General features: G+C 43.7%; 1 protein-coding gene across 2 annotated transcripts in view; it reads right to left on the minus strand.

The window, feature by feature from the left end:
- Positions 1 to 3,388: 3,388 nt before the first annotated feature.
- LOC308397448 (heparan sulfate glucosamine 3-O-sulfotransferase 5) overlaps positions 3,389 to 13,092 on the minus strand; it is an 83,454-nt gene continuing 73,750 nt past the window's right edge. The window contains exons 2-3 of one of the 2 annotated variants that reach the window (XM_080883372.1): positions 5,530 to 5,671; positions 3,389 to 4,448 (exon numbers count right to left, since the gene is read on the minus strand). In XM_080883372.1, the coding sequence (XP_080739498.1) occupies positions 3,518 to 4,448; positions 5,530 to 5,636 (1,038 nt within the window). In that variant the 5' untranslated portion in view covers positions 5,637 to 5,671 and the 3' untranslated portion in view covers positions 3,389 to 3,517. Of the gene's footprint in view, positions 4,449 to 5,529; positions 5,678 to 13,092 lie in introns of those variants that run through there. The other variant, XM_080883373.1, reaches the window with a different exon arrangement.

Genomic DNA, 13,092 nt, shown 5'->3' on the forward strand with positions numbered 1-13,092 from the left:
GGGGAGGGGCGGGTTAGACAACTTCGGTAGGCCACTTACCCCACCGCGAGGAGTCCCATTCAACCCAGAGGATGGGAAAAGTGGACTCATAAGGATGTGTGAAACATGGTAAAAACGCGCTTCATAAAATTCAGTTCCACTGCTTTATCCGTTACATTCTTTCATTTCTTACTACCATGCAATAGAATTAGATACATTTATGGCTGTAACAAATATGGATTTTTTAACTCCATTACCTGAAGTATTGCCCAACAAACCTGTCCCTGACCCACCTGTCAGGGACAGGTACTGGCGGTGACTGCGAAAATACAGGCGATCGTTGAGTTTCCAGTCCCACAAACGAGAAGGGCGCTGCGCCGATTTCTAGGAATGTGTGGTTATTACAGAGGTTTTTGTAAGAACTTTGCCACTGTTGTCGTTCCTCTCACCGATTTGATCAGTCCGGTGAAGCCTTTTGTGTGGACGCCTGTTTGTCAGACTGCTTTCGAGTCTGCGAAAGCATTACTGTGCAGTTCCCCTGTTCTTACGGCACCAAATTTCATGTCCCCTTTCAAGCTCGAGGTTGACGCTAGTGCGGCTGGTGCAGGAGCTGTCCTTATGCAGGAAGACCATCGCGGCGTGGATCGCCCAATTTGTTATTTTTCCAAAAAATTCAACAAACATCAGATTAACTACAGCACTATTGAAAAGGAAGCCCTTGCCTTGTTGTTAGCCCTGCAGCATTTCGAGGTGTATATCGGATCCAGCTCTATCCCTGTTCAAGTGTTCACTGACCACAATCCATTGGTGTTTCTCTCCCAGATGCAAAACTCAAATCAGAGACTTATGCGTTGGTCCCTTCTTTTGCAAGATTTCAACCTGCAAATCAAACATAAGAAAGGGACGGAAAATGTCATCGCTGACGCCCTGTCGAGAGCAATTTCATAGTTTGGGAATTAAACAATAGGAGGGTTGTTTAATTGTTTTTGTTTTTCGTCAGTTTTCACCTGGTTTGATATTTATATTTACCCCGAGAGTCATTTTTGGGCAATGCCCTGATTTTATGCTGAGCTTTAAAGGAATTTTAAGAGGGTAATACCAAAAAAAGCCAGTACAGATTTGCACATGGACAGAGCTGGAGCTGTTAACTTATCAGGTTGTACATGAGTACTAATCAGTTCTTCGGTTTTTCCACAGTTATAGTGTTGTTATGGAGCTATATCTGAGTGGAAGACTTTTGAGAACCAGACCACATTTTAACAAATCTGATGTCTGAACATTATATATGTATATAGTGAAAGTTGGGGAAATGTCCACTTAAAGAAAATCATGGCAGACAGAATCCTCTCATAGCTTGAGAGTGGTTCCAGATTCTTTGTGCAGCAGTAATCCTGTACAGTATTGCTCAGGTACAAGGCAAACTGTAAATGATGATGAAACATTTTTTACCAAAAACTATTTTGGTAGTCTCTTATTCTATTCATGCCCCTTAATGTAGCCATATTGTGAACTTTGGACAGAACTGGGTTAGCTGTTTCTGAATCCTGTTTTCATGCTAAGTTATTCTAAAGACAGGGTTATTTTGTTTTGGAACCAAATCAGACGTTAATGAAACTCAAAGTCTGTACTGTAGCAACTGTAGTGTCTAGACCTAGTCTTTGTCGTTTTTAGTGCCTTAACGTAACCGAATGAATTTTTGAAGAATTGATGCTAATGTAGAAATCTCTGATATATATGACTTAAACTTGGGTGTGTGTGTAAATTCTTTGCTCCACTGCCCTTCCATTTTCCAAATGCAGACTTATTTGCTTTAAAAAATATTGATGAAAGCAAGATTAAACATTACATTCAGGGATATGAAAATAATGTAGGGACGTTTGTGTCCAGAAACATGAATCAATAGAACATTTCCCATGTTGCTTGTTTGTGTTTATTGTGTTATGGTGTGTTGATACCTGTGCATTCCTGCATTATCCTTTTGTGTTGCACATTTCGATGATTTTTTTGCTTGCTACCTGGCCTGACCTGTCTCCCCAATGTGATGTTTGTATTGTATACGGTCGGCAAGGTCTGTCATCTCGGTTGTGGGCAAAAGACCTTCAACTGACAAATAAAGGCTATCTCATCTCATCTCATCTCATCAACATTTCTTCAGGGAGACACCGATGGTGGTTTTGGTTTGTACCCCACTAAGTTTCTTTCTTTCCACCACTCAGAATTACAACCACGGTGTAAGTCTGCAAGTCAGTTATTTCTGATCTACTACCCTCAAAAAGAATATTAAAATACACCAATACACATGAAATCCTCTCACAAATGTTTACACATTCTATTAATTTAACAACACACTTATGATACAGAATGAATATTTGCACAGAACAGATTTCCTTTTTTAAAAAAAATCAGCATAGAACAAACAGCTGGTTTGACATGAGTCATCAGAGGACACCTTCTTTTCTTCACTAAGTGTTGGTAACCCAATGAGAAAGCAGTAGGGGAAAAGAACAGTATACTTACATTTATAAACACAAGCTCAAGTCTTAAATGCTTTAAAGGTTTTGGACATGGTGACAGCCAAGCTTGCAACACTTATAACTATTCTGATAAGCCAATCTGTTCTACAGACTAGGTATTATGTTAAAAACTAAAGGAGGCCACCTTCTAAAGCAGCGGTCCCCAACCCCCGGGCCTCAGACCGGTACCGGTCCGTGAGTCATTTGGTACTGGACCGCGAGTGTTGAGGCTCAGGTGTGAAATGTATGGTTTTCAGGGTTTTTATCGGTTTTCAGCGTTATTTTGTTATCGTTTTTATCATTAACTCGGTTTTCCTGGGTCTTTTCACGTGTGTTATGAATAAATCTTCTTTTTTTCGGTACCGGTACTAGTTTTATTTTGTTGTATTTATCTGCGACACCTTAAAGGCCGGTCCGTGAAAATATTGTCGGGCATAAACCGGTCCGTGGCGCAAAAAAGGTTGGGGACCGCTGTTCTAAAGGACTGATCACAGCAGGCGTTAAATAAAACACAATGAGCAAACACAAAAGTCTACTGTGTTATACTGGCAACTGGATTTTACATGCAGTTTTGGCCAGGTAAACACCACGATAAGGAATGATGAACTTTTTCTGTTCGGTTTTGAAGGTGTTTTTTCATGAAAAAAAGCATCACACTTATAGCTTATCTTAACAGCACGAATGTCAGTGTTTGATAATCTCTTAAAAATAATCTCTTTAGTTAATCACACAGCTCAGCACTGTTTTTTTCTCTACATGGGGAAAACATTGACAGACAAGTGAGTTCATTTGCAAGATCAAATGCTTTGAACTGCAGCTTTTAGTCAAACCATGAAACTATTTTGTTCTTTTTTCTTTCACACATTTGAAAAGAAATTTACATCAAGTTCCTTTTATATTTGGTCACACTGTCATCCTGGTATTAAATGCCATCAAAGTGCTATTAATGTCTTTCGAGGTCTCAGAATTTGGCATTTTTAAATAAACCCCAATTCAAAGAATCTCATCAGAGGAGTTTGAGCTCATCATGGCCAGTTGAATGTCCTACCAGTGATCTGGTAAAACTTCTGATTGAAGGGATGAAAGAATTTTTGCAGTTTAGTCACTACTGATGGGTCCACCTCCGGATGGGTGCGGCCCTTGCTGCCTGCCAGGCACTTGTTAAAGACAATGTTAAATCGCAGACAATAAAATCCCCTGGTGGCATTGAAGTACAGGTTATACTGGCTGATCCTGGAGGGGAGGTTAAGGAAGCGCTCAACAAGCTGCAGCTCTGGCAGCGGGTCTGTAATAAGGCGATCCCCATCCACAATGTGAAACTGCTCCACGGGAAAGTACTTCAACCAACGCTCCAAATGTTTGGTGTAGATGCTGGTCCGGACTGCTTTGTATTTCGTGTTCACCTCGCAGGTGTTGGTGTCAATGACCAGCTTCTCAAACTTGTGGTAGGTCTTGTTTTTGCGCTCCTTGCCCTCCAGCACTTGGGTATAGTCCGACACAGCTCTGGTGGTAGGCTCGCGCACGATGATCAGCAGCTTGATGGAAGAGTTCATCTTGAATATCCGTTCAGGGACTTCCTCTGTGATGAAGTAAGCGGGGCTCTTTTCAATGGTGATCTGATGAGGGAAGGAGAAGGGCATTTTCCCCCTGTACCAGTCGATGCCACGAGCGTAATTTTGGTCATTGTCAAAGAAGTGGATCTCTTGTGAAGCCTTGACAACTGCTGGATGCAGGTTGAGCATTTCCAGCAGGGCACGGGTGCCACCTTTACGCACCCCGATGATAATGGCCTGAGGCAGTTGTTGGACCAGGTTGTGCAGGCGAATTTGCTCTTTGGTGGCATTGCCCTTACGGATTTCATGTAGGAGGCCACGCTTAAACTGCAGAGTGCGGAGAGGAATTTGCTCTGGTTCAGGGGCGGACAGTCTGCTGTCAACTGGGCAAATGGGCTGTAGCCTGAAACACAGGAAAAGAACGCATCTATCTTATTTTGTATCTCATTCTATAAGGAATTTTATCGCTCATAGAATACATTTATCACTTCAATCTTAACTAAATAAGCTACCTGAATGTAAAACTTATTATTAATGGAACAATTCTCTGAAGCTAATGCAAAGAAACATCCTGAAACATCTATGACCTTCTGAGACCTCTGAAAAGCCTGCGGTATGTTAAGACTAAGGCTTTTGCAGCAGATGTTTAAAGTACTGTGAGTTGCGCCACCACAGCAGACTCGTCCTAGCACCAAGGACACAGCAAGCATAAAGTCACCCACTGGTTTGTCCTGTTTCTGGGGTATTGAACTGAATATTCTCACTGTCACCAAAACCCTTTTTTTAAAACAAGGAAGTATAGTGAGTCACTGAGTAGTAACCACAAACAGCCATAAACTGCCAAAGCTGCTGCCCCCTGCTGGCCATTATGCAGGTTTAAGGAACTGTCTCCACTTTTTAGACTTGAACGCTGCATTCATATTTTACATACAGTCTGTGTCTAACAGATCCCTCAACTGGTTCATGGTTAGTTCCTCATCAACTATGGTATTCATTTCTTTGGAATGCCATTTCTCTTATGCATACCCAAGTCCTCACACCACACCACCTTTTCAACATGCAAAATTGTGAGCACCACATCTTTGTCAATAAAGATGACTACAGCAGTGCATATACCAGATATATGACTTGTTTGTTTTTAGAATAACTGATGGCACTAAGTACTGTAAAAATTTCACCTCAAGAAATGAAAATACTGAAGAATTTCTCTCATTTAATCTAAAGCAGAAAATCTGCCTCAGTCAGGAGAACTTCACAACCTCCATTTTAGGATAAAAAATGATTTAAATGTGTACCTGTCAAAGCTACACATTGCCAAGTTGCATGTCTATGAATGCATAAATACTTCAAGATTTTATAAAGTACAGAAATGTTTCTGGAATACACTGTGATTGGTTTAAAAAGTATAGGACACTAAAGTTTGTAATGCAAGTTGCTTTAAATTAAGGCAATGTATGTTTTAAAATATACCCGCCATGACTTACCTATCCAAAGTCCCAACCCTGGCCACGAGATAGAGGACACTTCCGATAGCAAGGCTGCCCAAAACGAAGAGCTTCTGTCTCAGCAATGCCTGCTGTTTGAATAGCATGGCCCTCCATCAATCTTCAGGACTGTGACTTCAGCCTGCAGAGAGCCAAGCACATAAACTACTAATCACCGAGGGAAGAGAGACAGCCTAATGTTTATTAACACACACTCACTCAAGTCTTACAAGTGATTAAGCCGCGCTCACATAAGGCTGAAAAGTGCTGCATTGCCATTAAAGGAAACGCTTGCCCAACCACCACTTTGTTACATTTATTTATTTATTTATTTATTTCAGACAAGCTGAGAATCTGATTTAATGGAATACACTGGCATGCTGAGAAAGATCAGTTACTGCTACGGTTTTAAAAAATTGGCTTCAGCATTCCAAATGAACAATTCTGTATGCACAAGAATGAATCGATACTTCTTGAGAACGACCACATGACGGTGAATATTCTGAAAGAGGTCCTTTTGTTGAATAACCTGCAGATAACTGCTAGTCCTGCAGTTACCCTGAGGTCTGAATAGCTTTTCAGCAACACTGCACTGCTGTTAAGGTTTTTCTCTTGCTTGATGTGAAGCCAAGAAGCAGCTTTGGAGAGCCTTCTATGTGTTACAATGACAAATTCACATGACTGAACTCAGCTTTTCGATCATGTCGTCAATTGACCCATTGTTAATCAACAGTGTTTAATTATTGCATCCCGACTGTTACATAATGAATTTATTAAGAAACTGTGACTGTTTTATTTCAACTGTCTCAATAAACAAATGATGTTTCCTAGCTTCTAAGTGTCCTTAATGTCTGTCCTCACTTTAAAACTAAACTTCATATCTCTATTTGTAAAAACATTCAAAGCAAAGTTGAGAAAAAAATCCCCCAAAAAGCTTAGTCACATTATGGTGATGCATATTGTACTGTTTACCTTCAAAATTGGAAATAAATCTCATATTGAGCCAAGAGAGGGCACTCTATCCTTTCAGTGGAGTGCAGAAGCACTGGTCTCACTGCCATTTCTGTTTTGCTCTCAGTGTCTAAACCTTTTGTGCATCTGCAATCTTTGCACAGCATGAGCAGGTAAATTACATTATGAAATAGCAGTTCAATACAGAAGGCAGAGGCATTGTTAAAAAAGGGCCTCTGAAAGTGCAGTCTAATCCAGCCCTTAAAACAGGCCAGCATTCGCGACAGAGCACTCCCCCAGTGCCTCATGAATAAATACGGATGGCTTTTGACCCCTCTATGACTGGAAAACATTTTGCTCATAATGCCTCGTAGTGACTTCTGAATGGAGACCTGCAAAGCAACTGCAATTTCATCACTCTGACAAAGCAGGAGAATAAAGCCACTTAGCCAGGGGCCAGCCCTGTGGCTGTGGAGTCCCATTTAGAAAATAAATGTTTTTCATTACAGCCTGTATCACTAAAACAAGTGGTACGTCAGTCAATTCCAATGAAGGGGGAAAAAAGTCAGTTTAATACTTTTTTGTGCAGAGACAGACCATTCCAAGTGCCAAGCAATCCACCTTCAGATTGTGTTATTTGTGAAAAACAACAGCAAAAAAAAAAAAAAACAACCCCAAAAAGAACTGAGATTATATTATCAAGGTGATTTTCTTTCCTTTTACTATAAACTGATTTAAAATGAGCCTCTTATCTATTATTTGTGTATAATAACAACATTTCAGCCCATCTGCATTCAATACACTCAGAGGTTTCTGTTTCCCCACCCTCCTTATTGCTTGTCTTTTCTTTCTTCTACTTTTGAGTCAGATACTTTCTCTCTGAGAATAGTTTGGTGGTTTCATCCCGTCAAAGAAGAGTGTAAGACGAAGACTATACAATAATTTCAAAATACAAAACCCTGGGTCACCTACCCAGGACCGCAACACTGTGTAATTTTTCTTTTTGCATGGTTGTAGAGTTGTGGTTACAGACTTTATTGTCTCGTCCATACACTTACATTTTGAGTTGAATTAATTTGCCAAAAACAGATTAAATACAGTTTCAAGTACTAAAATAATTTACACATTGGTAACACAGAGTGAAACGAGACTGGAATTCAGGACGTGTTTTAGTGTTTTAATGTTTGCAACTGCACTTTAAAAATCATAAAAGGGATGAAAGTGTGTCGATATTATCTCACTGAATAAAACATACATGTATCAAAAATATTTACTTCCCACAGAGAATATTTTGTCCAATAATCAAAGAGCTAATGAAAATGGTCACCCTGCTCAAAAGCTACACTTGTCTCATAAGCACATGTCTGAAAGCTAGAATATTTAGCAAAGGTCAAATGAGCTCGTTCTAAACTATAGGGATGGGTACCGGTATCCGGTGCCATTATGGCACCAGTTCTGACATAAACGGTAGTAACCAGACCGAAAAGCAGCGCACATTTCGGTGCCCTTTTTCCCCTGAGATGTCATACACTTTGGATTCTAGCCAATCATTTTACCTTTCCAAGGATAGTAGGTAGACACGTTCTTTTAGAGCAGAGCTACAGATTAAAAATGCCCAAGGTGAAGCGGTCAAAAGTGTGGCTGTACTTCTCAGCAAAATATGCAAACTCAGCAGCCTGCAACAAGTGCTTTAAGGTGATACTGTGCAAAGGAAGTAACACCTCGAATCTGATGAAACACCTGGCGACACATAGCATTTTTTTAAAAGCCGAAAAATGCACCGTATTTGATAGCTTGCTGCAAGACCTCACACCGAGCACATCTACTGCCGGTGTGGTGCTTGTTATCAGACCCGGAATTAGCAACATCCCCCAAGAACCCGAAGTGGAGAGTCCTGGCCCCTAACCCTGCCAGTGTAGCAGAAATGATGACGCATGATGACGGCAGCAGCAGCTGTTCTTCTCTGCGTGAGTAGCTTAATGTTGTTCATGTGTAATTTACGTTGAGTAGGCTAACCACGTTATTACATTAATGCATGTAAGGTGAACTAGCAAACAACGTCGTAGTTACATAGTTGTCTTCTTGTTGGATGGCAGATACTCCCTTCACCCTGGCCAAAAAGGCTAAAATGACCAAAGAAAAAGTAGAAAACAGCTAAACAGGAGAGGTTTTTGGACAAAGTTTGTGTTTTTTCCATTGTTTAAGTGCTGCTTCCAGCCAAGAGTGATACCATATATTCCCTATAGCTGCAGAAAAGGCTAATATTGTTATCTTTTTACAATAAAACAGCTAAACATGAGAGGTTTTTGGACAAAGTTTGTGTTCTCCATTCTTTACGCACCGGTTTGAGCACTGTTTAAGCACCGGCACCGTTTCAAAAGTACCGGTTTGGCACCGGTATTGGATAAAACCTAAACGATACCCATCCCTATTCTAAACACTAAAAAAATCAAACCCATTAAATATTAAGATCCAAACTGTTGGAGTGTAGGTCTTTTGACTTGCAAAGACATTTAGCAGCTCTTAGCTGATACTACATTGTACTAATAAATAGAGAACATCAGTTACTCCAAGTTAATTATGATTTATTGATAAGCATACACAGCTTTCTGTCACTGAGTTACATCCTGAACACTTGTGGCTCTAGGTATCTGGACCTAACCTTACAGCTACAGAGAGAATTTTTAAAAATATATACATTTTTTTGTTACAGCGCATTGTGTTCTACGTCCTGATCGGCTTTAGACCATGGTCAATCAATCTCCTCCGTGCCATGTCTCCTGTACAGTACAGAATGCGTTCAGCTTGTCAAATTTACATAAATCTTCGATCGCTAGCAGTGTGACTCTGAAGTGCTGTATTGTATGTTTGTAAGTTTTCTCCCCAACACACACAACAATGTCGATGAAATGTTTTGCACCGTCAAAGGGACCTGCTGCAGCACCCAAAAGGCAGAGGAAGATGCTAACCATCAAAAAGTTGGACTTCTGGACATGCTAAAGGAAGGTAGATCATAAGGCGCATTGTGCGAAATAAAACAGTCAGATAAGGCAAACTTTACTCATTCTTCTTGCTTCCTCTACTTCCGTACCATTGATTCATTGTTCATGTTTTATAAAGTTCATTCATGTTGAATTCTCTCGCAGATTCTGGGTCAGTTTAACCCAGTTTTTTTGAGTTCTCATGTTTTGGTTTGATTTTGTATTTTGTATTATTATTCTGACTCTTGTGCTTTGTTGAGTGTTATTGGAATTCTATGTTTTTGTTTATTTGTGTTATGGGATTAGTTCTTAGGTTTTCTGTCTAATGTTTAGTGTAGATTTAGTTCTGTGTCTGGTCTGTGTTTTTTGTGTAGTTGTTTCTTGTTTTACTGTGAAGGTCTGCGAGTGCCTGTGCGTGGATCCTCATTTATTTCCCCACACGGCTCACTCCATTCGCCGTGACAGTACAGACCAGCCAGATTATGGATCCAGCAGCATTCGCCCCACCCAAGGAGCTTCAGGAGGTCATTATTGACTCTGCTTTGAGATTAAATAACCTGTGGCTTGCGCATGAGGGAGAATCATTTCCCTACGCTGTGGAAGCCAGGCTACAGCAGCTTATTTCTGGTCACCCCTTGTCATGGCTGTGTGCAGGCAGGCAGGGAGGAAGGACCCAAAATGCAGGACTCTGAGGCAGATGTAAACTCAAAACACGCAGCTTTATTGCTGGGCAGAAAAGGAACATAAACTTAACTAAACTAAGAATACAGAAATAAACTAAGCAGACAGGCAGGCTAGTAGACGGAACACACAGTTAACTTGAGGGTAGAAGACGTTAACGACGCGACACCGAGTAGGGGAAGACACAGACACTAAATACAAGAGGTGAACGGAACGAAGAGGAAACAGCTGGGAGACACAGCTGACGCTGATTACACTGACGAGACAGGGAGAACACAAAGCTGAACGCACTGACATAGGACTCAGACCTACAAAATAAAACAGGAAGCACACGACAGACAGAGACACAGATGCAGACTCACAAGCAGGCATAAAGACATCATGGACAGACAGGGGGGACATGGACAGGCAGAGAACAGAAACCTAACCAAAATGGCGAATGATAATGAAATACCTAATCAGAATAACAAAAGCATAAAGAAACACAAAACACTGAGTCAACAGGCTCAGGACCACGACACCCCTGGCTATTGGATTCACTGCACCCGCTTGTACAGGATTTCATTCTCCATGAACTTCACCTTCACCCCCCGCCGCTACCGCTCGCCTGCTCGCCCCACAGCCGGATGTCGGTACAGCTGGCTGATGTGAGTGAGAAGAAGTCTGACTCTGGCACAAGGACATTTTTTTTCTGGTTCAGTCTTCTGTGCAGTAAGTGAGGGAAATGGTTTTTCCTGGCTCCCCGATGACTGCTGTAAATGAGACTGGCTTTCCCGAGACTGCAGTCGGCCAGCTCCGTGAGGATTACTATGAGCCCGCCTGTAGCCAGCTCACGCCTGCACAGGCGCTCTACAGGATGTTGGGGATTATTATTGTGCCACCCAGTTCTCCCAGTGTTTCCACACCACAGCCGGAGCAGCCGCACCAGAGTTTTCCCCCGTCACCGTCAAGCACCTCCCGGCTCCAACAGGAGTCCAGCTTCTCTCGTGGACGCCGAGCTGGGGTGAGTGAGAAAGACTCTGTTCCTCCGCCTTTTATGTCAGGGATTACACAGACTGTTGTCACCAAGGCATTATGAACCCCAGAGCTCCTGTTTGTGAGAATACTGTTTGTTTATTTCATCCTCACCGTCTCACCCTAAGCAGGGAACACATTACACAACAACATCTGCTGGTTCTCTTAAGCTGGCCTTCTTCGAGACAGTTACTCCCTCCAGGGTCTCCCCAGAGGCTGGGTGTCAGCCACCAGTCAACTCTGGACCCCTAGAAGTTAAGACACCAGCGCCAGCAGCTTCACCTGGGAACTCAACTGAGCAGTCTCAGCCGTCAGCACCCACTGAGAGTTTTAATGAGTTCACCCATCCACCTTCGTTAGGTGTGTTGGAGAACACTTTCAGCCCTGCATCCCACTGTCACTGCCTGCTCCAAGCCAATGTGCTGCTCAGCTCCGGCCAGTGTCCACACTGCCAGAGGTCTCCGTACCTGCTGGTTCAGTGACTGTCTCCGCTGGAGGGTCCAGGAGGCCCATTCAGCCGCCTGTCTCCACTGGAGGGCCTGAGGGGTCCGTGCAGCATCAAGCCACGTCAGCTGGGGGTTCTGGAGAACCCAGCAGGCATTGTGTCAAGTTAGCTGGGGGTTCAGGAGAACCCAACCAGCATCAAGTCTCGTTAACTGGGGGTTCAGGAGAGCCCGGCTAGCATCAAACTACATCAGCTGGAGGTTCTGGAGGACCCAGCCAGCACATCCTCGTGTCCACTGACAGCTCTGGGGAGCCTGTTCAGCCACCACCTGCTCCACCACCTACAACTTCCACACTGTCGCCTGCAGCATCACCACCTACAACTTCCACACCGTCGCCTGCAGCGCCACCACCTGCAACTTCCACACCATCGCCTGCAGCGTCACCATCTGCAACTTCCACACCGTCGGCTGCTGCATCACCACCTGCAACCCTCCACACCGTCGCCGTCTGGTTCTGCAGCTACCACGCTGCCGTCTGGTTCCGCAGCTGCCACGCTGCCATCTGGTCCTGCCTCGTCTGGTCCTGCGGTTGCCACACCACTGTCTGATCCAGCTCGGCCTGTACCACCTCGCCTTCGCCGGCTGCTTTCCAGGCCTCTAGTTGGACATCATTGCTGTCGAGGGCGGCCTCTTGAACGAGTTTGTTGCCGCCGCTGGCTTAACGGCCGGCCTCCGAACCTGCTCTGTCGCCGCCACTGCCCTCCACGTGGCCGGTCTCCGGACCTGCTCTGTCGCCGCCACTGCCCTCCACGTGGCCGGTCTCCGGACCTGCTCTGTCGCCGCCACTGCCTTCCACGTGGCCAGCCTCCGGATCTGTTCTGTCGCCACCGCTGGCTTCGCGGTCGGTCTCTTGACCTGCTCTGTTGCCGCACTGCCTTCCGCATGGCCGGCCTCCTGATTTATTTTTTTTTGTGAGAGTGTCTCATGACAATGACGTAAGCAAGTGCGACGTTCATGGCAACAGCTGTGTGCAGATCAAAAATGGATAATATAACGAGTGCGGGAGAGAGTATGACCGTGCAGCGTTTAAAGCGTGGAAGGACTGATCTTACTTTGAGTTTGATTCCGTAAAAAGTGACAAAAACATTAATAATAATGGATTGGATTTATATAGCGCTTTTCAAGGCACCCAAAGCACTTTACAATGCCACTATTCATTCACTTTCACATTCACACACTGGTGGAGGCAAGCTACGGTTATAGCCACAGCTGCCCTGGGGCAGACTGACAGAGGCGAGGCTGCCATATCGCGCCATCGGCCCCTCTGGCCAACACCAGTAGGGTAAAGTGTCTTGCCCAAGGACACAACGACCAGGACAGAGAGCCCGGGGATCGAACCGGCGACCTTCCGGTTACAGATACACTTCCCAACCCCCTGAGCCACGGTTGCCCCCATTAGAAGTTCACACAGCTACATTCTGAAAATATGT

Source organism: Rhamphochromis sp. 'chilingali' (assembly GCF_963969265.1).
Source record: "Rhamphochromis sp. 'chilingali' genome assembly, chromosome: 5".
NCBI classification, from domain to species: domain Eukaryota; kingdom Metazoa; phylum Chordata; class Actinopteri; order Cichliformes; family Cichlidae; genus Rhamphochromis; species Rhamphochromis sp. 'chilingali'.